The sequence below is a fragment of the Aotus nancymaae genome, unplaced genomic scaffold (assembly GCF_030222135.1).
Source record: "Aotus nancymaae isolate 86718 unplaced genomic scaffold, 86718_ANA_hifiasm-v0.15.2.pri h1tg000040l, whole genome shotgun sequence".
Classification (NCBI taxonomy): Eukaryota; Metazoa; Chordata; class Mammalia; order Primates; family Aotidae; genus Aotus; species Aotus nancymaae.
The window spans coordinates 77,478,423-77,506,101 of NW_026988454.1; the positions used below are offsets into that span (position 1 = coordinate 77,478,423).

The 27,679-nt window shown below is 40.2% G+C and overlaps 1 protein-coding gene across 5 annotated transcripts; it reads left to right on the forward strand.

The window, feature by feature from the left end:
- Window positions 1-167: 167 nt before the first annotated feature.
- SRSF12 (serine and arginine rich splicing factor 12) lies at window positions 168-19,963 on the forward strand. Of its 5 annotated transcripts, none has more exons than XM_064360852.1 (5): window positions 168-416; window positions 7,548-7,894; window positions 9,338-9,461; window positions 9,624-9,765; window positions 16,968-19,963. In XM_064360852.1, the coding sequence occupies exons 4-5, from the start codon at window positions 9,635-9,637 to the stop codon at window positions 17,335-17,337; spliced, it is 501 nt and encodes a 166-aa protein (XP_064216922.1). In that variant the 5' UTR covers window positions 168-416; window positions 7,548-7,894; window positions 9,338-9,461; window positions 9,624-9,634; the 3' UTR covers window positions 17,338-19,963. The 5 variants fall into 5 exon arrangements, with proteins under 5 accessions (XP_064216922.1, XP_064216923.1, XP_012299677.1 ...); XM_064360853.1 differs by having other exon boundaries at window positions 9,350-9,461; XM_012444254.3 differs by lacking the exon at window positions 7,548-7,894 and adding an exon at window positions 7,322-7,426 and having other exon boundaries at window positions 299-416; window positions 9,358-9,461.
- The last annotated feature ends 7,716 nt before the right edge of the window (window positions 19,964-27,679 follow it).

Here is a 27,679-nt window from a genome sequence, read left to right on the forward strand (position 1 = left end):
CCTGACACACCCTGATCCCCGCCGCCCCCTCCCCAAATTCCGTCGTACTCCAGGAACCCTCATCCCCAGATCCCATATGGCCTCGGAACCCCGGCGCTCCTGTCCTCGGGATTCCCGCGGCCCCCGGGCCCACGCCGGCCCCGACCCCGCCCCCGGCCAGTGCGTCCAGGCTCGCGCCGTGCAGTGCCCCCTCCGCGCCGGCCTCTGCGGCTGCGCGCTAGCGGGGCTGAGGCCGAGGGGAGGGGGTCGCGCCGGGGGCCGGCGGAGCTCCTGTGGCGGCAGCGGTGGTAGCGGGAGAGGGAGCGAGCCCAGCGGCTGCGGGCAGACCCGGAGGGAACGGAGGAAGCGGTCATGTCTCGCTACACGAGGCCTCCCAACACCTCCCTGTTCATCAGGAACGTCGCGGACGCCACCAGGTGAACGGCCGCGGCTGCAGGTTGGGGGCGCGGAGGAGGGGTAGGGTAACGGCCGCGCCGCGGAGCCCGGCCGAGGCCCAGCGGGGCTGCACGGAGCCTCCCCGCGGGCCCTGGCTGCGCCGCCGGCGGAGGCACCTCCCCGAGGGAGGTGTGAGCCTTCGGGCCACTCCGCGGCCTGGGCGGGACTCGCGCGTCCGCCTTCCCGGCCGGGGTTCAGCCCAGGCGCCGCGCACACCGCGTCCCGGGCCCTCGCCGCTTTCCCCGCCTCGGCACCTCAGCCGGCGGGCGGTGGGGCAAGGGGCGCCCCTCTCCGGGGCCCGGGTCGCTCCCCGCCTCGAGCCGGGAGGGTTTGCGCTCCAGCGAGTGCCCGCGTTTCAGCCCCTTTGTCACCGTGCCGCGATAAAACCGCGCGTCCAACCCTTCTAGATGAAGAGGAATTGGGGCTGGTGAGAACGTACTGTACCATAATGCGTACTCGGGCCTTACAGTTTCTTTCCCCCAGTTCTGATCTACTTACAGACGGTGCTCCTTACATTGTATTCACATAATTTTATTCTGCATACAAAAGATAACTTCAGTGAATGAGATCAGTGCGTTTTTCTTTAAAGTTCTGAGTCCAGTATTAATACCCCTTTTAACAGCTTGGATGGACTCACCTGGTTGATCCTGATAGTCCCTTCTGCCCCACCCCGTCCTCCTTTGAGAAGTCTGTCCACAGAGTGTCTGAACACAGATTTTAAGGAATGACTTCTTCATATAGCACTTCCTTCCTTAATGGAGCTGGAGGGATTGGGGGCGGGGGGAGAGGGAATGGTAATAGACTTTTTCATTTCACTAGGCTTATTTCATTTACTTGCCCCTAACCTTTCTACCTATGCAATATTGTTTTATTGTACATAAGGGAGAGCGGAAGCAAGAGTTTTTTTTTTTGTTTTTTTTTCCCATGCTGTTCTCAGTAAACAATATAAGAAACTAAGAGTTTTAATGACTTACCTGGGGCCAGACAGGTGCAGATATATGGAGCTCATGACTCCATAGTCATCTGGAGTATCAGAATTTACCTTTGAGGAGTAAATAAACGTTAAATATTTTTTTTTTTATTATTTATATTTTTGAGACGGAGTCTCACTCTGTCGCCCAGGCTGGAGTGCAGTGGCCCAGTCTTGGTTCGCTGCACCTCCACCTCCTGGGTTCGCGATTCTCCTGCCTTACCTCCTGAGTAGATGGGAGTACAGGCATGTGCCCTCCCACATCTGGCGAATTTTTGTATTTTTAATAAAGATGAGGTTTCGCCATGTTGGCCAGGCTTTCCCGACCTTAACTGATCTGCCCGCCTCAGCCTCCCAAAGTGCTAAGATTACAGGCGCAAGGCACCGCGCCCTGCCAAGTATTTTTTATTTGATCACCCCAAGTACATATATCACAACTGTATGCTGTGATTACTATATCTTAGTTAACATCTAAAAGATGCCTTGTTTACATTTCTTCTCTCAGCCTGTTTATCAATATATTACATAGAAAACACGAGCAAAATTCATAATTTGGGCAGAATAAAAAAAAATCTTGCAGTTAAACAGACAGTTTGAAAACGGAATAAGTATCAAGCCTCTTCAGGGCGTATGCAGAAAAATCAGGTTTCCAATTCTAATGGCCATAGGAATTGAAGCTGCCAGCTTATAAAGCACAGTAGGATGGTGTGGACTGTAGCAAATAGAAAAGGAAATGTGACATCTAAAAGCAGCATCTGCCTCTAAACTCCATCTGATAGCTGCTATGTAGACATCTGGACTTCTTGTTGACATTTTCTAGTTTTCAAGAGAAGTCAGAAATCTGGATTTTGTATGTGTAAACTCAGTCTTTAGATGTTAGCATTTAGTAAGTTGAATCCTATGAAAATCCCATTGGTAGAGTTAAAAGCTGTAAAATACAAGGCTGGGTGTGGTGGCTCACGCCTGTAATCCCCGCACTTTGGGAGGCCGAGGCAGGCGGATCACTTGAGGCCAGGAGTTTGAGACCGGCCTGGCCTACATGGTGAAACCCCGTCTCTACGTAAATACAAAAATTAGCCAGGAATGGTGACTTGCGCCTGTAATCCCAGCTGCTTGGGAGGCTGAGGCACAAGAATCGCTTGAATCCTGGAGGTGGAGGTTGGCAGTGAGCTGAGATCAGGCCACTGCACTCCAACCTGGGCAGTAGAGTGAGACTTTGTCTCAAAAATAATAAAGAAAGTTGTAAAATATAGCCGGTTGTGTGACACACCTGTAGTCCCATTTACTGGGGAAGCTGAGGTGGGAGGATCACTTGAGCTGGGGAGGTCAAGGTTACAGTGACTTATGATCACACTACTGGACTCCAGCTTGGGTGACAGAGAGACCTTGTCTTTAAACAAAAGCTGTGGCTGGGCGCAGTGACTCATGCCTGTAATCCCAGCACTTTGGGAGGCTTAGGTGGGCAGATCACGAGATCAGGAGTTTGAGACCGGCCTGGCCAATATGGTGAAACCCTGTCTCTACTAAAAATACAAAAATCAGCTGGGTATGGTGGTACATGCCTGTAGTCCCAGCTACTTGGGAGGCTGAGGCAGGAGAATTGCTTGAACCTGGGAGGTGAAGGCTGCAGTGAGCCGAGATTGTGCCACAGCACCCCAGCCTGGGTGACAAAGTCAGACTCCATCTCAAAAAAAAAAAAGACCAAAAAAGAAATGGGGTCTTGCCGTGTCTCCCAAACTGGAGTGCAGTAGCATGATCATAGCTTACTGCAGTCTCAAACTCTTGGGCTCAAGTGATCCTTCTGCCTCAGCCTCCTGAGTAGCTGGGATTATAGCTACCATGTCCAGCTGATTTTTATTTTATTTTTTTGTAGAGATGGGGTCTCATTATGTTGCTCAGGCTTGTCTTGAACTCCTGGGCTCAAGCAGTCCTCCCACCTTGGCCTCCCAGACTGCTGGTATTACAAGTGTCAGCCACCATGCCTGGGCAACAGTGGGAATTCTAACACATGTTTTCGGAAGTGTAAGTTGGTTGGGCCACTTTAGAAGAACATGTAGTGAAGCTGAGATAGGCATACCCTCCAGCCCACCAATAATTCTTTGCTGGTGATACTGAAGCAGGAGAATAGGGTCTGGAGGCAGGGAACCTAAGACTGATTGATGCTGACTTCCTATAACTGAATCCAAAGGAAAACTCCACCTCTCTACACCCAAGTAACAAAAGGATCAGAGGCTACTCCCTTTACGCTGCATTGCAGATGAAAAATGGAAACTACCTCTGACTGGTCCCCTCCTGCAACCAATCAGACTGGTCCCAGGCCACCTCTTCATGTGTAACTTTGAACCTTCACTTCAGCCTCTGATTGGTTGCCTGTCAAGTCTTCATTTAAATAGGGTGTAACCAAGTGACCAATGGGAAACCTTAGAGGGCATTTAAACCCCAGAAAATTCTGTAACCAGTACACTTGAACCACTTGCTTGAGTCTGCTCCCACTCTGTGGAGTAACCTTTCATTTCAGTAAATCTGTGCTTTCATTGCTTCATTTTTTTTCATAGCTTTGTGCGTTTTGGTCCAATTGTTTGTTAAAAATGCCAAGAACCTGGAAGACTCATAGTCAAGACCCTCCATTGGTAACAGAAGGATATAATATCTAATTTCTTCAAAAATACTGAAAATTATGGCAAATATGGCAAATACTGAGATGTTTGGTAGATACATGGGTATTTATTATTCTCTGTGCTTTTTTTGAATGTTGAAGTAGATCATACCAAAAGTGCAAAAATAAGTGAAAATAAAACAACAGCTAACAGGTGAGGGAGTGGAGACAATGAATGGGAATTGGTTCTTTTGAAAAGATCTATTCCATCCAACTCTCATCACCCTTGGCTTCCAGGACTCCAAACCTCTGTGACACACAGTGCTCCAGCTTCCTCCTTTATATGATCTATGATCCATTTCCTCTTAGCCACTACATTTGGTTGATGGGATTGGTTGTCTAAGAAGACCTTCATTTGAATCCTAGCTCTGCTACTGGCTGTGTAGCTCTCTGGGCAAGGTAACTTCTCACTCTCAGTGTCCTTTACTCTTAAATGGTAACAATAATGTGTTCTTTACTCATTGATAGGCAAACGTATGTTGAGTACCTACTGTGTGCCCAGCAGCTACATTAGGTACAGAGATATGCTGGTGAAGACACCTGCTTTAGCAGTGATTCTCAACCTTCAGTCTCAGAATTGCCTGTGAAATCCTGAAAAATTTAAACATAATTTAGGCCTCACTATGGAAAACACTAATTAGGTCCAGAGTTAATGCATCAGATTGGGGTGCCTCTGTCTATAATATCCCCTCATAGATGATTACAATACTCAGGAGAGGTTGAGACTCTTTATGCCAGTCTGTGATCTGTGGGAGCAGGAATTGTACAGTCCTTGTTTCTCACCATATTCCTAGAAACTTGCACATAGTAAGTGCTCAATAAGTATTTGCTGAATTCTGAATAAGTGAAAGAAAAAAGACATTGTCACTGTGTTCAAAAACTAATAGTAAAAACAGACATGTTATATGAGTGTTAAGTTAAATAAAGTATGTCATAATATTGACTGTGCTACTGGCATATAGTAGGATGCTTCGTCAATATTAGTTCAGTCTTATGTGTAATAATTTCTAAATCCCCATCTGTAGCCTTAATCACTGGCTTCTAGTCTTGAGACTTAATTATTATAATTATTAATTATATTAATACGCATTAATATAATGTATGTAATAATTTTCAGTTGCTTACAGAATTCTTATCAATGTTCTACCATCACCTCAAATTCTGCATTTCTAAACCTGGAAGTTGTTTTTTTTGCCTCTTTTCTCCCTCCTTGATCTAGCCTAGTTCTCTTTTCTAATTTTTGTAACTGACACCATCTAATTTTGTAACTGACACTAACAAGCTAGAAGCTTATTAGTCATCTTTGTATCTTTATTTCTCGTGAGCCACATTTTGTGATCATAGTTTGATGCTGAATCCCTATGATAGCACCATGAAGTAGTAGGGTGTAGTGGTTAAGAAGATGGACTAGGCTAGGCATGGTGGCTCACGGCTGTAATCCCAGCACTTTGGGAGGCCAAGGTGGGCGGATCATGAGATCAGGAGATTGAGACCATCCTGGCCAAGATGGTGAAACCTTGTCTCTACTAAAATGTGAAAAAATTAGCCGGGTATGGTGGTGCTTGCCTGTAGTCCCAGCTACTCAGGAGGCTGAGAGGCAGACGAATCGCTTGAACCTGGGAGGCCAAAGTTACAGTGAGCTGAGATCGCACCACTGCACTCCAGCAAGGCGACAGAGCAAGACTCTGTTTCAGAAAAAAAAAAAAAAAGAAAGAAAGAAAGAAAAAAGAAGATGGACTAGTGTGAGACTGAAAATTTGATTTCTGGCTCTGTCACTTGCTGGCTCAGTAACCTTAGAAGGGTTAATCTGTCGGGCCGGGCGCGGTGGCTCACGCCTGTAATCCCAGCACTTTGGGAGGCCAAGGCGGGTGGATCACGAGGTCAACAGATCGAGACCATCCTGGTCAACATGGTGAAACCCCGTCTCTACTAAAAATACAAAAAATTAGCTGGGCATGGTGGCGCGTGCCTCTAATCCCAGCTACTCAGGAGGCTGAGGCAGGAGAATTGCCTGAACCCAGGAGGCGGAGGTTGTGGTGAGCCAAGATCGCGCCATTGCACTCCAGCCTGGGTAACAAGAGCGAAACTCCGTCTCAAAAAAAAAAAAAAAAGAAGGGTTAATCTGTCAATATCACCTGTAATCTGTTTGTATCACCTGTAAATAACCTGTAATCTGTTTATATCACCTATAAATAACTACAGGGATCTTGTAAGAATTAAATGGTTGTAAGGTGAACGGTGGCTAATATATAAATGCACTGTAACTATTAGCTATTACTGCCAAATATTTTGTCTCTTCAGTTAAATTGTAGCCTCATGAAGATTAGTATCATGCTATTTAATTTTTTTTGATATCCCTTTTGAAGTACCTAATCACACTAGAAGGCATATAGCAGGCTCAAAATACTTGTCCAATTTGGGAATACAGTAGTTACTTTGTTTTATGTTTAATATTAGAACACTCATTTTCTTTAAAGCCTGAGAAATAATTTTAGGACTTCTTTAGAATCTAAGTCTTACAATCTGAAAACAAGATTAACATAAACATGAAATTATAGTGAGGCAAAATGAATGTGTTCTTAGTGAAACAATTACTTACTTGGTCTTATAATAACTTTCAGAGGTAGATATGCTTGGTCAGTGTTTCTGGAAATTAAGCATAACAACCACCTGGAGTGCTTGTAAAGATACAGATTTCCAGCCTCTAATCCAGACTACCTGAATCAGAACCTCCAAGAGAGGTCTGAGAATCTAGGGGGTTTTGGGGGGATTTTGTTTTTTTGGTTTTTTTTTAAGACAGGGTCTCATTCTGTCACCCAGGCTGGAGTGCAGTGGTGTGATCTTGGCTCACTGCAGCCTCAACCTCCCTGCGCTCAGGTGATTCTCCCACTTCAGCCTCCCGCGTAGCTGGGACTACAGGCACATGCTACCAAGTCTGGCTAATTCTTGCATTTTTTGTAGAGACGGGGTTTCACCATGTTGCCCAGGCTGGAGTTCAGGAGTTCAAGTGATCCACATACCTTGGTTCCCCAAAGTGCTGGGATTATAGATGTGAGCCACCATGCCTGGCCTGAGAATGTTTTTTTTCTTTCTTTTTTCCCTTCCTTTCAAAACCTTGCATGATTCTTACAAAAAACAATTTTAGATAATGCTGGTCTAGATGATGTTCTTTCTTTTGAAGGTTTCAAGGGGATTTCTGTAGGCAAAATATTTTAATCCAGCTATTCGTATTTCTTTGCCTTATTTCTAAAACACTTCAGGCCTGAGGACTTGCGCCGTGAGTTTGGTCGATACGGCCCTATAGTAGACGTTTACATTCCACTTGACTTCTACACGCGCCGTCCAAGAGGATTTGCTTATGTTCAATATCCTTTATTTTATTGTGTGCATGTGAATATACTGCATATGTGTGCTTATACATATATGTATTCAGTAGCATATGATATTAATATTGCCTAATTAAATGTGTTTATTTCTTTATCTCAGAAGATCTAAAGCAGTCCACAGTAGCTGGCAAGCGCCCCCCAGTTTGAACCAACCTGTTAGCTAGAATCCAAGCATAAATCCAGCAGGCGAGACAAAAGGCACCTAAAGTTCAAGCATCAAGGAGTAAAGAGGGAGGGTGGACACAGATATAAAGACCTGGAAGAGGGGAAGTCTTTATCAAGCAAAAGACAAAGCCAACACCAGGTTGAGACTTCGGCTTTCCTACATTTACTCAGAGTTCCAGAGTCAAAGCCAAGTCTGATTTTGTTGGTTCTGCGTCTCTTATAAAGTCCACCTTGCAAGCCTTAAAGAGTAAAGGTCAAGGTTCAAGATCAAGTGACATTGAGGTAATTGCCAAAGTCTCGTTTTATATTGCATTTCTTGAGCTTTTTCTGTTTGTTATATTTTTTAATTAAACCAGTAAAAATCTTATAAAAAAAAGTTATTTATTTTTATATAGCTAATTTCCATTATAGCTAGGTTTAATATTATATAATTTATATACATAAGGAAGTTTAGTGGGATTTACAAACCAATATATGTAATTCCAGATATTTACAGATTGCTTTTATGTTTCTTTTATATCTATATCCCAAGTAGTAAAAAGAGAAATGTTTGGCCAGGCACAGTGCTCATGCCTGTAATCCCAGCACTTTGGGAGGCTGAGGCAGGTGTATCACCTCAAATCAGGAGTTCGAGACCAGCCTGACCAACATGGTGAAACCTCATCTCTACCAAAAATACAAAAATTAGCCAGGAGTGGTGACGTGTGCCTGTAATCCCAACTACTCCAGAGGCTAATGCGGGAGAATCTCTTGAACCCCAGAGACGGAGGTTGCAATGAGCTGAGATCACACCATTGCACTCCAGCCTAGGTGACAAGAGTGAAACTCCATCTCAAAAAAATTAAAAATAAATGTTTAAAGTGGTAGGTTCGGCCGGGCGTGGTGGCTCACGCCTATAATCCCAGCACTTGGGAAGGCCGAGGTGGGTGGATCACGAAGTCAAAAGATCGAGACCATCCTAGTCAACATGGTGAAACCCCGTCTCTACTAAAAATACCAAAAATTAGCTGGGCATGGTGGCTCGTGCCTGTAATCCCAGCTACTCGGGAGGCTGAGGCAGGAGAATTGCTTGAACCCAGGAGGTGGAGGTTGCGGTGAGCCGAGATCGCGCCATTGCGCTCCAGTCTGGGTAACAAGGGCGAAACTCTGTCTCAAAAAAATTAAAAATAAATAAAAATAAATAAAAAAATAAAGTGGTAGGTTCAAAGGTAGATATCATTTTTAAAGGACTGAATCAGTTTTTATTTTAACTCACTTGTATATGTCTGGTTTTGTTTGTAAGTAATCTTTCTTAAATGTCAAATTTAAAAGTCTTTTAATGAGAGAGTAATTTTAATTTCAGAATAAAGCCTTCTGCATGCTGATATTCAGTGAAAAACCTGATGGATCCTTTATCTGAAAGAAGGGAGTGAGTCCTAAACAGTTTATAATTTTATAATGCTAGCCAATTTTGGACTTTTTTTTTCTTGTAGTTCAAATTATACATGCATACCGCAGCTACACTATTATAGACACTAAAGGTATAGTTACACGTTTGCTTTTGTTCTTTTTATTTTTAGACTCACTCTTCTAAATCATAATGGGTCAAGTGAAAGCTTTTTTCTGATTATTCATATCATATTGAAGATGTGAGCTTAGTAACTTGAACTTTATTTTCCTATTAATTTCATTTCACATGTAAATAATACTTTTAAAATATGTTTACTTGATATCTCATGTTCAAAGTGTCCTTAACAGCTAGTCATATTTGAAGATGTTCGAGATGCTGAAGATGCGCTTTATAACCTCAATAGAAAGTGGGTATGTGGCCGTCAAATTGAAATACAGTTTGCACAAGGTGATCGCAAAAGTAAGTGTGACTGAATGTTAGATTTTATTTATTCAGCAGAATGAGTTTTAGTGATGACTGATTTTTTTAATGTAAAATTCTTTCAGAAAATGATTACTAGTTGAGTGGCTGTTACTGTGGTATTCAGGTAACGAATTATACGTCTTCTTCTTGATGTTCCAGCACCAGGCCAAATGAAATCAAAAGAACGTCATCCTTGTTCTCCAAGTGATCACAGGAGATCAAGAAGCCCCAGCCAAAGAAGAACTCGAAGTAGAAGTTCTTCATGGGGAAGAAATAGGAGGCGGTCAGACAGCCTTAAAGAGTGAGTACAAAATGCAGGGACTGAAAACTTTATTTTCTACTTTTTCTGGAAAATATATATATATATTTTTTGATAGGGTCTCACTGTTTTCCAGGCTGGAGTGCAGTGGTGCACTATCGTGGCCCTCTGTAGCCTTGATCTCCCAGGCTCAAGTAATCCTCCCACCTCAGCCTCCCAAGTAGCGGATACTACAGGTGTGCACCACCACACCAGGCTAATATTTTTATTATTTTGTAGAGATGGGGGGTTCCTGCTATGTTGCCCAGACTGGTCTTAAATTCTTGGACTCAAGTGATTCTCCCGCCTCAGCTTCCCAAAGCGCTAGGATTACAGGTGTGAGTCATTGCACCCAGCCTGGAAAATATTTTAAAGTTTTTATAAACAGTCACTTGAGTCATTTTGTTTAATGTACAAAAATAATCAATTTCTGTTAAAAGATAATGCTCTTCTCTATCATATATTGTTATTTAACTTGGGTTTATTGGATTCATTCTTATGTTAAAGTTACAGACTTAATTTTTTTATATGAGAAGAGAATATATAGTGAACAAAAAACAAAAAGTAAGAAAATACATACTCGGCTGGGCGTAGTGGCTCACACCTGTAATCCCAGCACTTTGGGAGCCCAAGCCAGATGGATCACAGGTCAGGAGTTCGAGACCAGCCTCACCAACATGATGAAACCCCGTTTCTACTAAAAATACAAATATTAGCCAGGCATGGTGGCACACACCTGTAATCCCAACTACTCAGGAGGCTGAGGTGGGAGAATCACTTGAACTTGGGAGGCACAGCTTGCAGTGAGCTGAGATCGCACCACTGTACTCCAGCCTAGGCAACAGAGCAAGACTCTATCTCAAAAAAAAAAGAAAAATTCTTGTACTACTTGTTGGGTAAAAGAAAAATTTAAAAAAAAAAAAATGTGATAAATTTTAGATAAATAAAATTTTCCTAAATGTGCCCAACAATTTGGAATCTTCAACATTAAAAATGTTTAAATGCATAAGAAATATAATAAAATGACCAGGTGCAGTAAGCTCAGCACTTTGGGAGGCTGAGATGGGAGCATCACTTGATGCCAGGAGTTCAAGACTAGCCTGGGGCAACAGAGAGAGACCCCAATCTCTGAAAAAAAAAAACAAAAAACCAAGAAGAAAAAGACATATAATAAAATCCTTTATGAAAGGTGGTTGACTAAAGTTAATGTAAATCAATTTACTTGTGAAAGGTAAGTTATTATCAAGAATAAGTTCCAAGTATGGCAGTATTGAAGAAGACATATTAAATAGTAATTGTGGGGGAGGGCAAAAGATATTTGCAAGTTATTTATTTTGCTAGCCAGGGGTTTATTTCTATTAGAATAATAAGTGAATCACAACAGACATTATATGGACCAGAGGTGGTGGCTCACACCTGTAATCCTAGCACTTTGGGAGGCAGAGGTGGGTGGATTATTTGAGGTCAGGAGTTCAAGACCATCCTGGCCAATATGGTGAAACCTTGTGTCTACTAAAAATACGGGCCAGGTGCAGTGGTTCATGCCTATAATCCCAGCACTTCGGAAGGCCAAGGCAAGCAGATCACCTGAGGTCAGGAGTTTGAGACTAGCCGGGCCAACATGGTGAAACCCGTGTCCATCAAAAATACAAAAATTAGCTGGGTGTGGTGGCACATGCCTGTAACCCTAGCTATTCAGGAGGCTGAGGCAAGAGAATTTTTTGAACCCAGGAGACAGAGGTTGCAGTGAGCCAAGACAGTGCCACTGCACTCCAGCCTGGGTGACAAAGCGAGACTCCATCTCAAAAAAAAAAAAAAAATCCAGGCGTGGTGGCATGCACCTGTAGTCCCAGCTACTCAGGAGGCTGAGGCAGGAGAATCACGTGAACCTGAGAGGCAGAGGTTGCAGTGAGCCAAGATCACGCCACTGCACGACAGCCTGGGTGACAAAGCAAGACTCCGTCTCAAAAAAAAAAAAGAATTTAAATTGATTGTTTCTAAATTCATTACAGCCTTAGTGAACCAGTTTTTTTCTCCTGCTTGATTTAAGTAAGGTAGATATTCACATCATTTTCTGCCTTCTACTGGAAGTATAACACTTGACTATCTCAAATCATGGAGTATCAGGGATAAAAGGACCACATCTTTCAGGACAATGCTATTCTGTTTTGTACTTGTTCTGAGACCATTGTTTAACCTCCCTGACCCCAGTTTTTCTCATTTTAAAAACTGTATTATGGCCAGGTGCATTGGCTCACATCTGTGATCCCAGCACTCTGGGAGGCCAGAGTGAGATCACTTGAGTCCAGGAAGTCAAGAGACCAGTCTGGGCAACATAGTGAGACCCCCTATGTCTATGTCTTAAAAAAAAAAAAAAAAAAAAAGGCCGGGCGCGGTGGCTCAAGCCTGTAATCCCAGCACTTTGGGAGGCCGAGGCGGGTGGATCACGAGGTCAAGAGATCGAGACCATCCTGGTCAACATGGTGAAACCCCGTCTCTACTAATACAAAAAATTAGCTGGGCACGGTGGCGCGTGCCTGTAATCCCAGCTACTCAGGAGGCTGAGGCAGGAGAATTGCCTGAACCCAGGAGGCGGAGATTGCGGTGAGCCGAGATCGCGCCATTGCGCTCCAGCCTGGGTATCAAGAGCGAAACTCCGTCTCAAAAAAAAAAAAAAAAAAAAAAAAAAAAAAAAAAAAAAGTAGCCAGGTGTGGTGGCACATGCCTGTTCCAGCTACTGGGAGGGAAGAAGAGGGTGAGCTGAGGTCGGAGGACTGCTTGAGCCCACTAGGTCAAGGCTGCAGTAAGCCATGATTACACCACCACACTCCAACCTGGGCAATGAAGTGAGACCCTGTCTCAAATAAATAATAAAAATAAAAATTGTATTGCAAAGAATGAAATCTGACCTAGCTCTCAAAGTATTCATAAGGATCAGATTATCAGTGGGTGGGTATGTGAGCATATGTGTATATTTATATGTGTATATGTTTGTATGTATGTATATGGATCAGAATACAAAAGCCAACATATACCATAAATGTATGCAGTATATGTGGCATTACCTTGGACTTAAAAGAGGTCTTTTATTTTTTCTTCAATGGATATAGCAGAAAACTAGTTTGTTGCTGCACTAGGCTATGAATTTCTAGAGACAAGGACTTTTGTCTAACTCATGTTTATAACTCTGGCACTTAGCAGTAGTTGCTAGCTCATATTAGATATTCCAGGCTGGGCATGGTAGCTCACATCTGTAATCCCAGCAGTTTGAGAGGCTGGAGCAGGCAGATCACTTGAGGCTAGGAGTTCAAGACCAGCCTGGCCAATGTGGTGAAACCCCATCTCTACTAAAAGTACAAAAATTAGCTGGGCATGGTGGCGCATGCCTGTAGTTCCAGCTACTTAGAAAGCTGAGGCACAAGAATTGCTTGAACCTGGTGGAGGCTGCAGTGAGCCAAGATTGCGCCACTGCATTTTAACCTGGGCAACAGAGCAAGACTCTGTCTCAAAATAAATAAATAAATTAATTAAATTAAAATTTTAAAAGGTATTCCATAAATCTTTTTTCACTTTATATCAAGAAATGTGTATGTTAGAACTCTAAATGTTCCTATTTTAGGATTTTTTTCAAGCGTATTTTCTTCATTTTGTTTCCTACAATTGTCCACAAAATGAAATTTAATAATTTCTAAAAGACTATGATTTTATTCCAGAACATATTTGATATCAATATATTTTCAGTATAAATATATAATAAAAAATTCAAGAGAAGCCAGGTGCAGTGACTCATGCCTGTAATCCCAGCACTTTCGGAGGCTGAGGCAGGTGGATCACTTGAGGTCAGACAAGCCTTGCTGACATGGTGAAACCTCGTCTCTACTAAAAATACAAAAATTAGCCAGGCATGGTGGCACGTGCCTGTAATCCCAGCTACTTGGGAGGCTGAGACAGGAGAATTGCTTGAACCTGGGAGGATGAGGTTGCAGTGAGCCAAGCTTGCACCACTGCACTCCAGCCTGAGTGACAGAGCGAGACTGTCTCAAAAATAAACAAGTAAAACCAAAAATTAAAGAGGCTCTGCATGATGTTATTCTCCAAAGAAAGCTTTTTAAATTTCTTCTTCTAGTTCATTATTACTATATAGTATCATTTTTCTTCAGTCTAAAGAATATTTAGTATTTCTTTTTTTTCTCTTTCACCTCACCAGGAAGTACCAGGGCAGTGAATATTTAGTATTTCTTATAATATACATCTGCCTATAGTGAATTATCTCAGCTTTTGTTTGAAAACATTTTTATTTAATATTCATTTATGAAAAATATTTTTGCTGTACATAGAATTCTATTTGGCAGTGACTTTTTTTTCCTCTTTAAAAATGTCATTCTGTTGTTTTTCTGATATGCATAGTCTGTTGTTGGTCTTATGATTGCTCCTTTGAAGGTAATTTGTCTTTCATTCTTTGGCAAGGTTTTCAGATTTTTTTTTTTTGAGACAGAGTCTCACTCTGTTGTCCAAGCTGGAGTGCAGTGGCACAAAGTCTGCTCACTGCAACATCCACCTCCTGGATTGGACCAATTCTCCTGCCTGAGCCTCCTGAGTAGCTGGGATTACAGGCACACACCGCCACACCCAGCTAATTTTTGTATTTTTAGTAGAGGCGGAGTTTCTCCATATTGGCCAGGCTGGTCTTGAACTCCTGACCTCAGGTGATCGCCTGCCTTGGCCTCCCAAAGTGCTGGAATTACAGGCATGAGCCACTGTGCCCAGCTGGTTTTCAGATTTTTTCTTTGACTTTGGTTTTCAGCAGTTTCACTGTGATGTGCCTAGTACAGTTTTCTTTGTCTATGTGGAGTTTATTGAGCTTTTTTAAATTGTGAGTTAATGCTTTTTGTTAGTTTTGTAAAATTCTAGGCCATTATGTCTTCAAATATTGCTGCTGCCTTATTCAGTCTTTCTTCTTGCCTGTGTGACTATATACTACATATCTGTTGTGTTCTTGTATGGATTTCTTAAAATTCCTTTTCTTGCATTGTCTTTCAGTAGGATGTTTTTCTAATGATCTTTTAGTTCACTATTTCTTCTTCTTTTTTTTTTTTTTAGTTTGAGGTTTTCTCTTGTTGCCCAGGCTAGAGTGCAATGGCATGATCTTGGCTCACTGCAACCTCCACCTCCCAAGTTCAAGCGATTCTCCTGCCTCAGCCTCCCAGGTAGCTGGGATTACAGTCATGTGCCACCAAGCCTGGCTAATTTTTGTATTTTTAGTAGATATGGGGTTTTACCATCTTAGGCTGGTCTTGAACTCCTGACCTCAGGTGATCCACTTGCCTTGGCCTCCCAAAGTGTTAGGATTACAGGTATGAGCCACCTAGCCTAGTTCACTATTTCTTTTGCTATATCCAGATTCCTGCTAAGACCATCTGGTGACTTTTTAATTTCAGATATCATATATTTTTAGTTTTAAATGTCTGTTTCTTTTTATAGATTCTAGTTTTCCACTGAAACTATCTTTTTATCTGTTTTGTCTTTTCCTCTTATTTTCTTGAATATATTACTCATAGTAATTTTTCCATTCCTGTTTGATGATGCCAATATCCAAATCACTTTGGGAATGATTCTTTTGCCTTTTGTTTGCCTTAGTTTTTAGTCATTCTTGCCTTTTTTTTTTTTTAACATACCTCATAATTTTTTAAAATAGCATGTTAGACATTATGGGCAAAAAATTATAGTGGTGCTACATGACATTGTTCTCCAAAGACAGTTGTTTTCTTCTAGCAGGCAGAATGCTGGCAGATCACTTTGATCTTGTTAAGGCTTGGTTTTGGGCATTGTTAAAGCTGCTGTGTTTTGGCTTTGAACTTTAAATAATTGTTTTTTTTCTTTTAATTTTGAGATGGAGTCTCGCCTGTCGCCCATTCCTAGGGCATGATGGTCCTTACCTCTAGAATGTAGCCCATCTGGGTTGTTGCCTAATGTTCCTCATTGGCCTTTTGGGAGTCTGAACTCTGATCTCTTTCCCCAGCACTGTGTGTCTGATAAAAATTTCTGCTCAGTTCTTGAATTTCTGAATTCCATTTTTTTGCTGGCCCCTTGGAATCTCTTCCCATACACACACAACTTAGAAGATGGCCAGTAATTTAAGGAAAATTTGTAGGCAGACTTTAGAGGTACTTTTGGGTCTGTAATTCACTCATCTCTTGAGTTTTTGCCTCTCAAGCCTTACCCATTTTGGTAGTCCTGAATTCTAACTTTTCTCTCTTCGGCTTAATCAAATAGCCATTTTCTGGTTGGGCTTAACTCCTCCATGGTGTCATTTGGCAGTGGTCTTAGTAAAAGAGCCAAGGCTTGTAATCCCTCAGGTTCTTCCTGCTTGTGTTGATTATTCTCCAGTGCCTTCCAAGAGTTGTTTAATAAATATTGTGTAGCTTTTTAATATAGCTGTCTTCTATGGGAAGATTAGCCTAATAACAAGCTGTTCTATCATGGCAGGACCCAAGAGTTCTGTATCTAGATTTTTATTTTTATAAGCATTATTTGAACTTAAAATATATAAATATATATATAATTTTTTTTTTTTTTAATTTTAAGATGGAGTCTCGCTCTGTCACCCTGACTGGAGTGCAATGGTGAGATCTCAGCTCACTGCAACCTCCACCTCCAAGGTTCAAGTGATTCTCCTGCTTCAGCCTCCCAAGTAGCTGAGACTACAGGCACGCGCCACCACGCCCAGCTAATTTTTGTATTTTTAGTAGAGACAGGGTTTCACCATATTGGCCAGGCTGGTCTCAAACTCTGACATCATGATCCACCCGCCTCAGCCTCCCAAAGTGCTGGGATTACAGTTGTGAGCCACCATGCCCAGCATAAATAATTGGGTTTTTAAAAATCTTTTTTTCCTTCAGATTTTTGTACCTCTTTAGAGCTATATAACCCAATCTGAATATGAAGTGCATTTTTCAGAACTGATCGCTGTAAGATATATCTAGCAAAGTAAAAAGTTTTGGCCATATATTCTAGTATAATAAATATTACAAACTTGTTACTTAATGTTTGAACCAAAAGCATGCATAATAAAATAAGAAATGTTTTTAGCTTATCTAGTAAAAATATAATTAATGTTATATAAAGTATTTAAGTTCCTAAAAGTGTTGTTTTCTGATCTCTTATTTTGTGTGAAATATATGCTCTAACATTATGGATATTTGCAGGTCTCGACACAGGCGATTTTCGTATAGCCAGTCTAAATCTCGTTCCAAATCGTTACCAAGGCGGTCTACCTCAGCAAGGCAGTCAAGAACTCCAAGAAGGAATTTTGGCTCTAGAGGACGGTCAAGGTCCAAGTCCTTACAAAAAAGGTCCAAGTCAATAGGAAAATCACAGTCAAGTTCACCTCAAAAGCAGACTAGCTCAGGAACAAAATCAAGATCACATGGAAGACATTCTGACTCAATAGCAAGATCCCCATGTAAATCTCCCAAAGGGTATACCAATTCTGAAACTAAAGTACAAACAGCAAAGCATTCTCATTTTCGGTCACATTCCAGATCTCGAAGTTATCGTCATAAAAACAGTTGGTGAACAGCAACAGAAAGAGCACTACGTAGTCTTTAATATAAGTTATTAAACCTCTCATTATGGTAAATAAAAATTCCTTAAGGTGTACAGAAAATGCGAGTTGATATTAGTTACTTTGGGCATATGGAAGAAATAAAATCTCTCTAGCTTTGTATTAATAAAAATTTGGTCTCCATTTAAAGGGCCCACACCACAAATTATGATTCGTCTAATGTCACCATTTTATGGACCATTTTTTATTTACGTTGTGGCAGAAGGGTACTTTTCAAGGGAAATGAGTAAACGGGAACTAATTTTTAAAATTCCCGTACTTGGATAGTATTAGTACTATTAATAATACCTTTTACACAAATATTTTTGACTTTAAAGCACTTTCCTGTAAAAAGTAACTATGACTGTATAATTGCATAGAGCAGACTTAAACCGTTTGACACCTATGTCTCTTTTGGGTCTTTTGTTTAAACTTGGACCAATTCCTGGTGGATATTAGTTCATATTACAAAATTCTGATGTTCCAGAAAGTAGAATTTATATAGAGATCAAACATTCAAAAGATATATTCTCTCCTAAGCTCAAAGGTTATATTGTTATTGGGTAGAACAGTATAGGTAAGGTGTCATGAAATTGCATCCTATACCATGTCCACATTAATGTCAAAACATTTGTGAATTACTGGATTTTGAATGGTTTGAGACTAATGCTTTAAAAATTAGGATAAGCAACACTCACAATCCAAAAATATTCATATTAAGCCTTACACATTTGAAGAGTGGTACATTTTGTATAAAATCATATTTGATACCATTATTTCCACTTATCTACTTTTCATCTGCTGCTTAATTTTTTCTTTTTAGAGTTCTAGCTCAGCTTTATACAGTATAAGTCTTATTATTTTTGAAAGAGTGTTTAGTACCTTGTATTAAGAAACTTGGCCAAGCATGGTGGCTCACACCTGTAATCCCAGCAGTTTGGGAGGCCGAGGCGGGCGGATTGCTTGAGTCCAGGAGTTTGAGACCAGCCTGGGCAACATGGTGAAACCTTGACTGTAAGATTTAAAAAAAAGAAGAAGAAACTCAAGACTACATCTTCAAAAAACAACTTTGCAGTATTTGAATTTTACATTATACTGCCCTTCATTTCTGACAGCCAAATACTATTGATACTGATTGCTTTTGTAGTTGTTATAATTAATAATTTCTTTGAAAATGTGTTTGTAGTTTATGTTTTTCAAAGGGTTTTGGTCGTATTTGTGATAGAATGGTTTTGCATATGATTATTATAGGGGATATATTTATAGAGCTCTACTTGTATACTTTGTGACTTATATTATGAAAACTTAAAAGTTCTCAACCCATACAGTTAGTATTTGTATCCAGAGTGTTAAAGAAAAAAAATCTGTCTTATATTTTTAGTATATAGGAGCCAGTGTTGCTTCTATTTGTTTTGAATACAAATTCCATTTTTCTTTGCATATTAGATCCTATATGTAAGAAAAAACTTTACACAATAATTTGTATGCCGATAATATTTGGACAAGTGCCATAAATTCATGTATATTGTACTTTCTGAATAGATTTTCTCTAATCATAGCAAAATTTATTTCAAAACGACAACTCTTTGAAGTGTTCAGCTATAATAAAATTTAGTTGTAAAATTATGTGGCACTACTGAAAATCTAAAGGATAATCTGAAGAATGAGTAAGATAAATATTGATATTAATTTTTAGTATTTTCAAAATGTTTGGGTTCACACACATAAATGAAATCATTTTAAAAACTAGGGCTGGGCACAGTGGCTCATGCCTGTAATCCTAGCACTTTGGGAGGCCAAAGCAGGAGGATCGCTTGAGGCCAGGAGTTTGAGACCAGCCCAGGCAACATAGCAAGACCCCTGTATCTATAAAAATAAGAATAACTAGGTACATATTTCAGATACTATGGTGAGAAATAATAACTAGGGATTAGTATCTTTACTCTGTATTCACAAATTATCTCTATATTCCCAAACATATTTAATACCTTCATTTACCTCTGACTAGGTTTGTCGTTGTAACCCCTAGGTTGCTTAGGAGGATACTGTTTGGTTTGATGAAAAAGCTGGAATGATAATTGCTCAAACTCTTGAGCATTTAGTACATGCTTGGCACTTTTCTATACATTTTAGGTTATTCACTCATGTATTTAATTATCACCCTTATAAGGTAAATATCCCGCAATTACTTTTGCACCAACCTAATACCATTACAGACAAGGAAATAGATGCAGAGAAGCTAAGTTACAAGGCACATGGCATTTAAACTTTGGCTCTGTAGAGTGACTGGGCTTCAGAGTTCTCTTCCTGACTGCTATTCGCATGGCTTTTGCAAAGAGAAGTCTTTGACAAGTATATGCTTAATTAAGATCATGTTTAGAAGGAAATGAGAGAATAGAATTAGAAAAAGAAATGACCGTAGGCTTCAATGCAAATGACTTTTGTGCTTGGGTGAAATTGTTTGGCTGGGTATCCTGGAAAATTTTCTTCTGGGAATATGTATATTCTAGGGTTCACTTTTGTCATACAGTTGTTTCTTGGCCCATTTAAGAGAGATACTTTAAGTTGTTTATTAATAAATGTTTTAATTTTTAGACATCTGTGATCAATTCTTTTTGAGAATATATTAAGTACTTCCCAAGTTTAGTGCAGGGGTACTACCTACCATTTATTCAGGATCATAGAGGATAAGTTAAGGTCAAAGAAAAGAAAGACTACCATGACAGCTGCTTGTTTTCCTTCTACCCATGAATAATGCACAAATTATTTATGTATAGCAGCTGATATTTTTTGGTGCTAACAGATAATAGGGAAATTTGCTGAAATTTTTATTTGGAGCCTTGGATTTAATTTTATGCTACTGGGCTAATTTATTTTTAAATGTAAATTAATTTCAGCATTTTATTTGTAACGTTTACTTGAGATCTATTCTAAGACACGCTGTTGGATTACAAATAAGAATTGGTGCTTTTATTTTGATCCCATTGCCAGAGGCAAAATTAGTCAAAATTTAAATGAAGGCATATGCAAATACTTTTGTAATCCTTCTAAACTACATTAAAATTGTAATTTCTGTCTGAGCATGGTGGCTTACACCTGCAATCTCAGCACTTTGAGAGGCTGAGGTTGGCAGATTACTTGAAGTCAGGAGACCAGCTGGCAACATGGTGAAAGCACATCTCTACTAAAAAAATAGCAAAAATATTAGCCAGGCATGGTGGCACATGCCTGTAATCCCAGCTACTCAGGAGGCTGAGGCACAGGAATCTCTTGAACCTGGGAGGTAGAGGTTGCAGTGAGCCCAGATGGCACCACTGTACTCCAGCCTGGGATACAGAGCAAGACTCTGTCTCAAAAAAAAAGTAATTTTTTAGAATTTAAAAAATTAAATTTGTTTTCCAAAGAGTGTAGTAGAACATGTAGGGTACTTGTACAGATAGATATATGTTACTTAATGCAGGACAGTCTGGTGCAGGGGCTCTTAACCAGGCATAATAGACCCAGAGCTTCAGGTCTAGGCCCTGCAAAGTGAAATGCCAAACTACTGTATGTGCAGTTCTCAAAAGAAAGGTGATGTAGTTTTTTTGTTGTTTTTGTTTATTTTTTTTTTTCTTTAAGGAAAAAAAAGAGCTCACATTTAGAGAGATGAGGCAGAGAAAGTGCTGGCTGCATTTGAGTTTTTGGTTCTATTTGTCCCTAAGATCATTCAGCTTGCCACTTAGGGATAACATATGCCAGAATACTTTTTAGAAATGATCACCACTACCTTCTCCTTTTTTTTTTTTTTTTTTTTTTTTTGGCCTAAGCTACTTCAGGTTGGGTTTCTAAAATACTGATCAAGTTGATTGCAAAAAAAAAAAAAAAAAAAATGTATCAAGTGGAACAAAATTTTCTTCCTAAGGAAAATTAGATCCAAGGGACTATAGAAAGATATGTATTTACCTTGATAAGAATATTTCAACAAGTGTCTGGAGAGCACGCAAATAGAATGTGCTACCTGAATGCTACTATAGGGCTTTAAGACCAGGGAATTATTTTAAGACTGGAATTACTATTATTCCTGTCCTTCTAGGAGCTTGAAGTCTTGTTGATATGATAGAATTAGCTTTGCTTCCACGGGAATTTTTTGTTTTCTGTATATTACCCACCACATATGTAGTCACAAGGCAGGAATATGGGCTTTGTTTTTGAAGCAGCCAAGCACTTGGGACAATGCTTTACATATAGTAGGCCTGCAAGAAAAATTTGCTAAATGGATGAACTAATGTTTGTTCACGTCTTTTTTTTTTTTTTTTTTGAAAGAAAAAAGAATGAAGAAGAGGAAGAAAAAGGAAGAGAGAGAGAGAGAGAATAGGAGTATTGCTTTCTTGCCCAGGCTAGAATGCAATTTAGTAATGGGTATTGAAAACCACTTTTATACCGATAATTATACTTAATGATGTAGACAGAAAGGAATAAGGGAAGAAAATAACAAACAAGCAGCCAACCAATATTTCATTTAAACCTATGAAATGCTATGCGATTACTGAGGAGTGATTTACTTCCAATTATGTAGTCACTTTTGGAATAGGTGTGAGGTGGGAGTGATTTACTTCCAATTATGTAGTCACTTTTGGAATAGGTGTGAGGTGGTAATGTATGTTTTGTGTATTTGAAGTGGAGAGTTCTATAAATGTTTATTAAGTTGACTTGTTCCGGGTCTGAGTTCAAGTCCTGGATGTCCTTGTTAATTTTCTGTCTGGTTGATCTATAGAATCGTTAGCTCTTCTTGTTACATTGATCCTTTTGCCATTATGTAATGTCCTTCATCCTTCTTTGCCTCTTTTGGTCTTTGTTGCTTTAAAGTCTACTTTATCAGAGGCGAGAATTGCATCTCCTGCTTTTTGTTTATTTGTTTATTTTTACTCTCTGTTTGGTTGGTAAATCTTCCTCCTTTGTTTTGAGTCTGTGTATTGCTGCATGTGAGATGGGTCTGGATGCAGCACACCGATGGGTTTTGGCTTTTTATCCAATTAGAATATATATAAGTTTAATACTGCCATTTGATGCTAGCTGGCTGTTTTGCCCATTAGTTGGTGTAAATTTTTCATTGTGTTGATGCTCTTTGCTTTTTGATATATTTTTGGAAAGGCTGATATTGTTGTTCCTTTATATGTATAGTGCTTCTTTCAGAAGCTCTTGTAAAGCAGGCCTGGTGGTGGTGAAGTCTCTAAGTACTTGTTTGTTCGCAAAAGCTTGAATTTTTCCTTTGCACATAAAGCTTAGTTTGGCTGGATATGAAATTCTGGGTTGAAAGTTCTTTTCTTTAAGGATATTAAATATTGGTCCCCACTCTTTTCTGGCTTGCAGGGTTTCTGCTGAGAGATCTGCTGTAAGTCTCATAGGTTTCCCTTTATGGGTAACCTGACCTTTCTCTCTGGCTGCCCTTAGTATTTTCTCCTTCATTTCAGCCCTAATAAATCTGGCGGTTATGTGCCTTGGGGTTGGTCTTCTTGAAGAATATCTTTGTGTTGTTCTCTGTATTACCTGGAGTTGAATATTACCCTGCCTTGCTAGGTTGGGAAAGTTTTCCTGAATGATATCCTGAAGAGTATTTTCCAACTTGGATTCATTCTCTTCATCACATTCAGGTACACCTATCAAACGTAAATTAGGTCTTTTCACATAGTCCCATATTTCCTGGAGACTTTGCTCATTCCTTTTTAGCCTTTTTTCTCCAATCTTGTCTTCTCATTTCATTTCACTGAGCTGGTCCTCAACTTCTGATATCCTTTCTTCTGCTTGATTAATTCGACTGTTTAAACTTGTGCATACTTTGTGAAGTTCTCGTGTTTTTCAGCTCCATCAATTCACTTATATATTCCTCTCTAAATTGTCCATTCTCATTAGCATTTCGTCAAACCTGTTTTCAAGGTTCTTAGTTTCTTTGCATTGGGTTAGAACAAGTTCTTTTAATTCACAGAAGTTTCTTATCACCCACATTTTGAAACCTGCTTCTGTTATTGGAACACACTCGTTCTCCATTAAGCCTCGTTCCGTTACTGATGAGGAATTGCAATCCCCTGTAGAGGGAGAGGCATTCTGATTTTGAGTATTCTCTGCCTTTTTAGGCTGGTTTCTTCTCTTCATTACATATTTATCCCTCTGTCGTCTTTGTAATTACCGACTTTCTAACTAGGTCTCTGAGCGGACGTCCAACTTGTTGATTCCCAGTGCCGAAATCTGAGCAATCCACTGCGCCGGCCAAAACAGCGGTGTTAAGATTGATGGTGCTTTTCAGCCCGGGAACCTCTGGACTCTGCACCTAGAACTGCTGCGCTAAGGCGCCAGCAAAACCACCATGCCGGCCACAAGAGTCGCTCTGGCGACCCGTGGGGCTCCTCCACTGGGAATCTCCTGGTCCGTGAGCAACAAAAATTCGTCTGAAAGTGTGGCGTCCTCTCGTTCTCTGTGCTTTCACTGGGAGGTACGTGCCCGAGCTGCTAGTCAGCAGCCATCTTGGATCCGTGATGTAGTTTTATATGATTTTGAAACAAGTCCATAACTCCCAATGGTTTAAGGACTGACGGTTCAGTGAGTCCTTAATTAACCGTAAATTAATATTAACATATTAATTTTGAAGTCAGAATTCAGTGTGAATTCCACACATGTATTTACTAGCTATGCAACCTTGGACAAATTACCTAACATCTGTGAACCTCAATTTCTTTACCTGTAAAATGTGGATATATTTGCCCCATTGGGTTGTTAGGGTTAAAAAAAAATGCTTGGGAAAAAAAGAAAGATGCTTAGCAGAATGCCAAGTACCTGATAGGCATTCAAATGTCAATTTCTTTATTTAAATATTTAGAAAACATTTCCTTGTACTAAATGGGGATTATGCACCTTAGCATTTAAATCACTCTCTAGATGAAAGTAGGGTATTTAGGAACATAGCATTAACTCTGACATTGGTCTACCAAGTCTTGATTTTGTCACTCTGGAAAATTTTTTTACCTTGTATACCTTTAAAAAGATGCTGATCAAATTAAGCACACAGATAACTGAGTCATATAACTTTTTTGATATCATAGACTGGGTTGCTTAAAAAAAAAAGCTGGGCTAGGTGGCTCATGCTTGTAATCCCAACATTGGGAGGCTGAGGGAGTAGGATTGCTTGAGCCCAGGAGTTTGAGACCAGTCTGGGCAACAGAGCAAGACCCCATTTCTGAAAATTAGCCAGGTGTGGTGGCACATGCCTGTAGTCCCAGCTACTCACAAAGCTGGGGAGGGAGGATTGTTTGAGCCCAGGAGGTTGAGACTGCAGTGAGCGCACCACTGCACTCCAGCCTGAGCAACAGAGTAAGACACTATCTTAACACCATCAAGAGAAACAAATACCTTCTTATAATAGTCCTTAATAGAAGTGTTAGATATTTCAGGTTGATTCAACATCTCAAGTTAAAACAGTACTTAGGATAATTATGACAAATCCACATCTTTTTCTTTTTTTTTTTTTTTGAGACAGTCTGCCTCTGTTGCCCAGGCTGGAGTGCAGTGGCACAATCTCAGCTCATTGCAACCTCCAACTCCCTGGTTCAAGAGATTCTCCTGCCTCAGCCTCCTGAGTAGCTGGGATTACAGGCATGCACCACCATGCCCAGCTAATTTTTGTATTTTTAGTGGAGGCAGGGTTTCACCATGTTGGTCAGGAGGGTCTCGATCTCCTGACCTTGTGAGCCACCTGCCTTGGCCTCCCAAAGTGCTGGGATTAATTGTGAAGGAAAGTTGAATAAAAAATAAATATACATAGACTACCATACCTCAAGACTACTATTTTCCAAAACATGGTATCATGGTGTTTTTATTCTGTTTTGGAAAAAGGATTGTATAATTACTCTTTCCTGAATTTTATATTCTAGGAATATAGCATTACTGAATTTGTGAAAAGAAATAGTGCCAACTTAGGTAGATGGATGCTTAATGGTTATCCTTTTTTTTTTTTTTAAGTACTATGTTATTTTTAAGCATATGTTTGGTTCACATAATTTAAAACACCATACTCAACCTACATCTGTTTATAAACTAGTAAATAGGTCACAAATTAAAATCAAGAATATCTAGGCTGGGCCCTGTGGCTCACGCCTGTAATGCCAGCACTTTGGGAGGTTGAGATGGGTGGATCATTTGAGGCCAGGAGTTTGAGACCAGCACGGCCAACATGGTGAAACCCCGTCTCTACTAAAACTACAAAAATTAGCTGGGCATGGTGGCAGGCGCTTGTAATCCCAGCCACTTGGGAGGCTGAGGCAGGAGAATCACTTAAACCTGAGAGACAGAGGCTGCAGTAAGCCGAGATCACTCAACTGCACTCCAGCCGCGGCAACAGAGCAAGACTCCATCTCAAAACAAATAAACAAAAAAAGAATGTCTTACTGTGTGCCAGCTTTCAGGTTCTTTCAGAATGTCAGTAGATTAAAGGTTCAGTCTTTTCACGTGAGAGACTGCCTAGCCAGTAATTAATACTAAGTCCTATAACTACATTGCTTGCATGTTCATTACTGTTTTGTTTTGTATGTGTTAAAGCTTGCGTAGGGTAAGTAGTTCCTCAGAAAGTGTGTAATTGAAGCAAGAAACAACATTACTACTTCTCTAGGAGTAGAATTCTATTAACCACATGCCTAAGTACCACATGCTTTTTACAAATTGCTTCATAGAGGTAGATGGAGAGACACGATCCAGAATTCTTATTATTTGCTTATGACCACCTGTTTTGTTTTTACAGAAATGTAGCTTATAAGACTGATCACTTGTTATCTAAAGAAACTGTGGCCAGGCACAGTGGCTCAGGCCTGTAATCCTAGCACTTTGGGAGGCTGAGGTGGGAGGATCGCTTGAACTCAGGAGTTTGAGATTGGCCTGGGCAGCATAGTGAGACCTCATCTCTACTTAAAAACAACAACAACAATAACAAAAACTGCATTCCAGTTTTCTTAGCTTACTCCTAATAGTATGGACTTAAAATGCTGTTAAAGTGACTTTAATACCAACAAAAATCTCAATGTAAAATACCCTTCCAAGTCCCAACTGATAGCCTGTTTCTTTTAATAATAAGAAAACATTAAAAAAAAGAAGAAGAAGAAGAAAAAAAAACATTAATGGACTTTTGTGGGTTGGGGGAATTACACTTGTGAGGCAGTATTGGATTCATAGTAACAATTCTACTCTGTTAAAGATCTTTTCAGAACTGACATAAGCTATGTAACTTGTCAGATTCTTCTGAGCAATCTTATATTTTTAAAATAAGAAGAGGCCAGTCATGGTGGCTGATACCTATAATCCCAGCACTTTGGGCAGTTGAGGCCAGGGGATCACTTGAGCCTAGGAGTTCAAAACTAAGCAACATGGCAAGACCCTGTCTCTGCAACAAATTTTAAAAATTAGCAGAGTGTGGTGGTGCATGCCTACAGTCCCAGCTACTCAGGAGGCTGAGGTGGGAGGATCACTTGAGCCCAGGAGGTTGAGGCTGCAGTGAGCCATGTTTACACAACTGCACTCCAGCATAAGTGACAGAGCTAGGCCCTGTCTCAAAAAAAAAAAAAGAATGTTACTCAAATTATCTTAACACTGTGAAGTATTTATATATATATATATATTTTTTGAGATGGAGTCTCACTCTGTCGCCAGGCTGGAGTGCAGTGGCACGATCTTGGGTCAATGCAAACTAGCGATTCTCCTGCCTCAGCCTCCTGAGTAGCTGGGACTACAGGCGCGCGCCACCACACCCAGCTAATTTTTTATTTTTAGTAGAGATGGGGTTTCATAATGTTGGCCAGGATGCTCTTGATGTCTTGACCTCGTGATCCGCTCGCCTCAGCCTCCCAAAGTGCTGGGATTACAATTGTGAGCCACCATGCCTGGCCAGTATTTATATAATTTCATAAGACTATTAGGAAAAAACAAACAAAAAGACTATTAGGAAAAAGCATCTTTAAACATTCATTGTTGTCAGTAAACCTTAAAATTTTGGCCTTAAAATGTTAAATGTAGCTGAATTTAAAATTCTAATATTCTAGTTAGGATGTTCATTACAGTTTTTAATGGATATAGTCACATATCAATGACAGGATACATTCTGAGAAATGTATCATTAGGTGATTCTGTTGTGCAAACATAGAGTGTACTTACACAAATCTAGATGGTATGCATATTTTTATTTACATATATTTTTTCCTACAGAAATCCAAATGTCCCAGCACCATTAATGAATAGCAGTAATGGTGATATTTCCACGACTTGATCTGCAGTGCCACATTAAGTGCCATATATCAGATT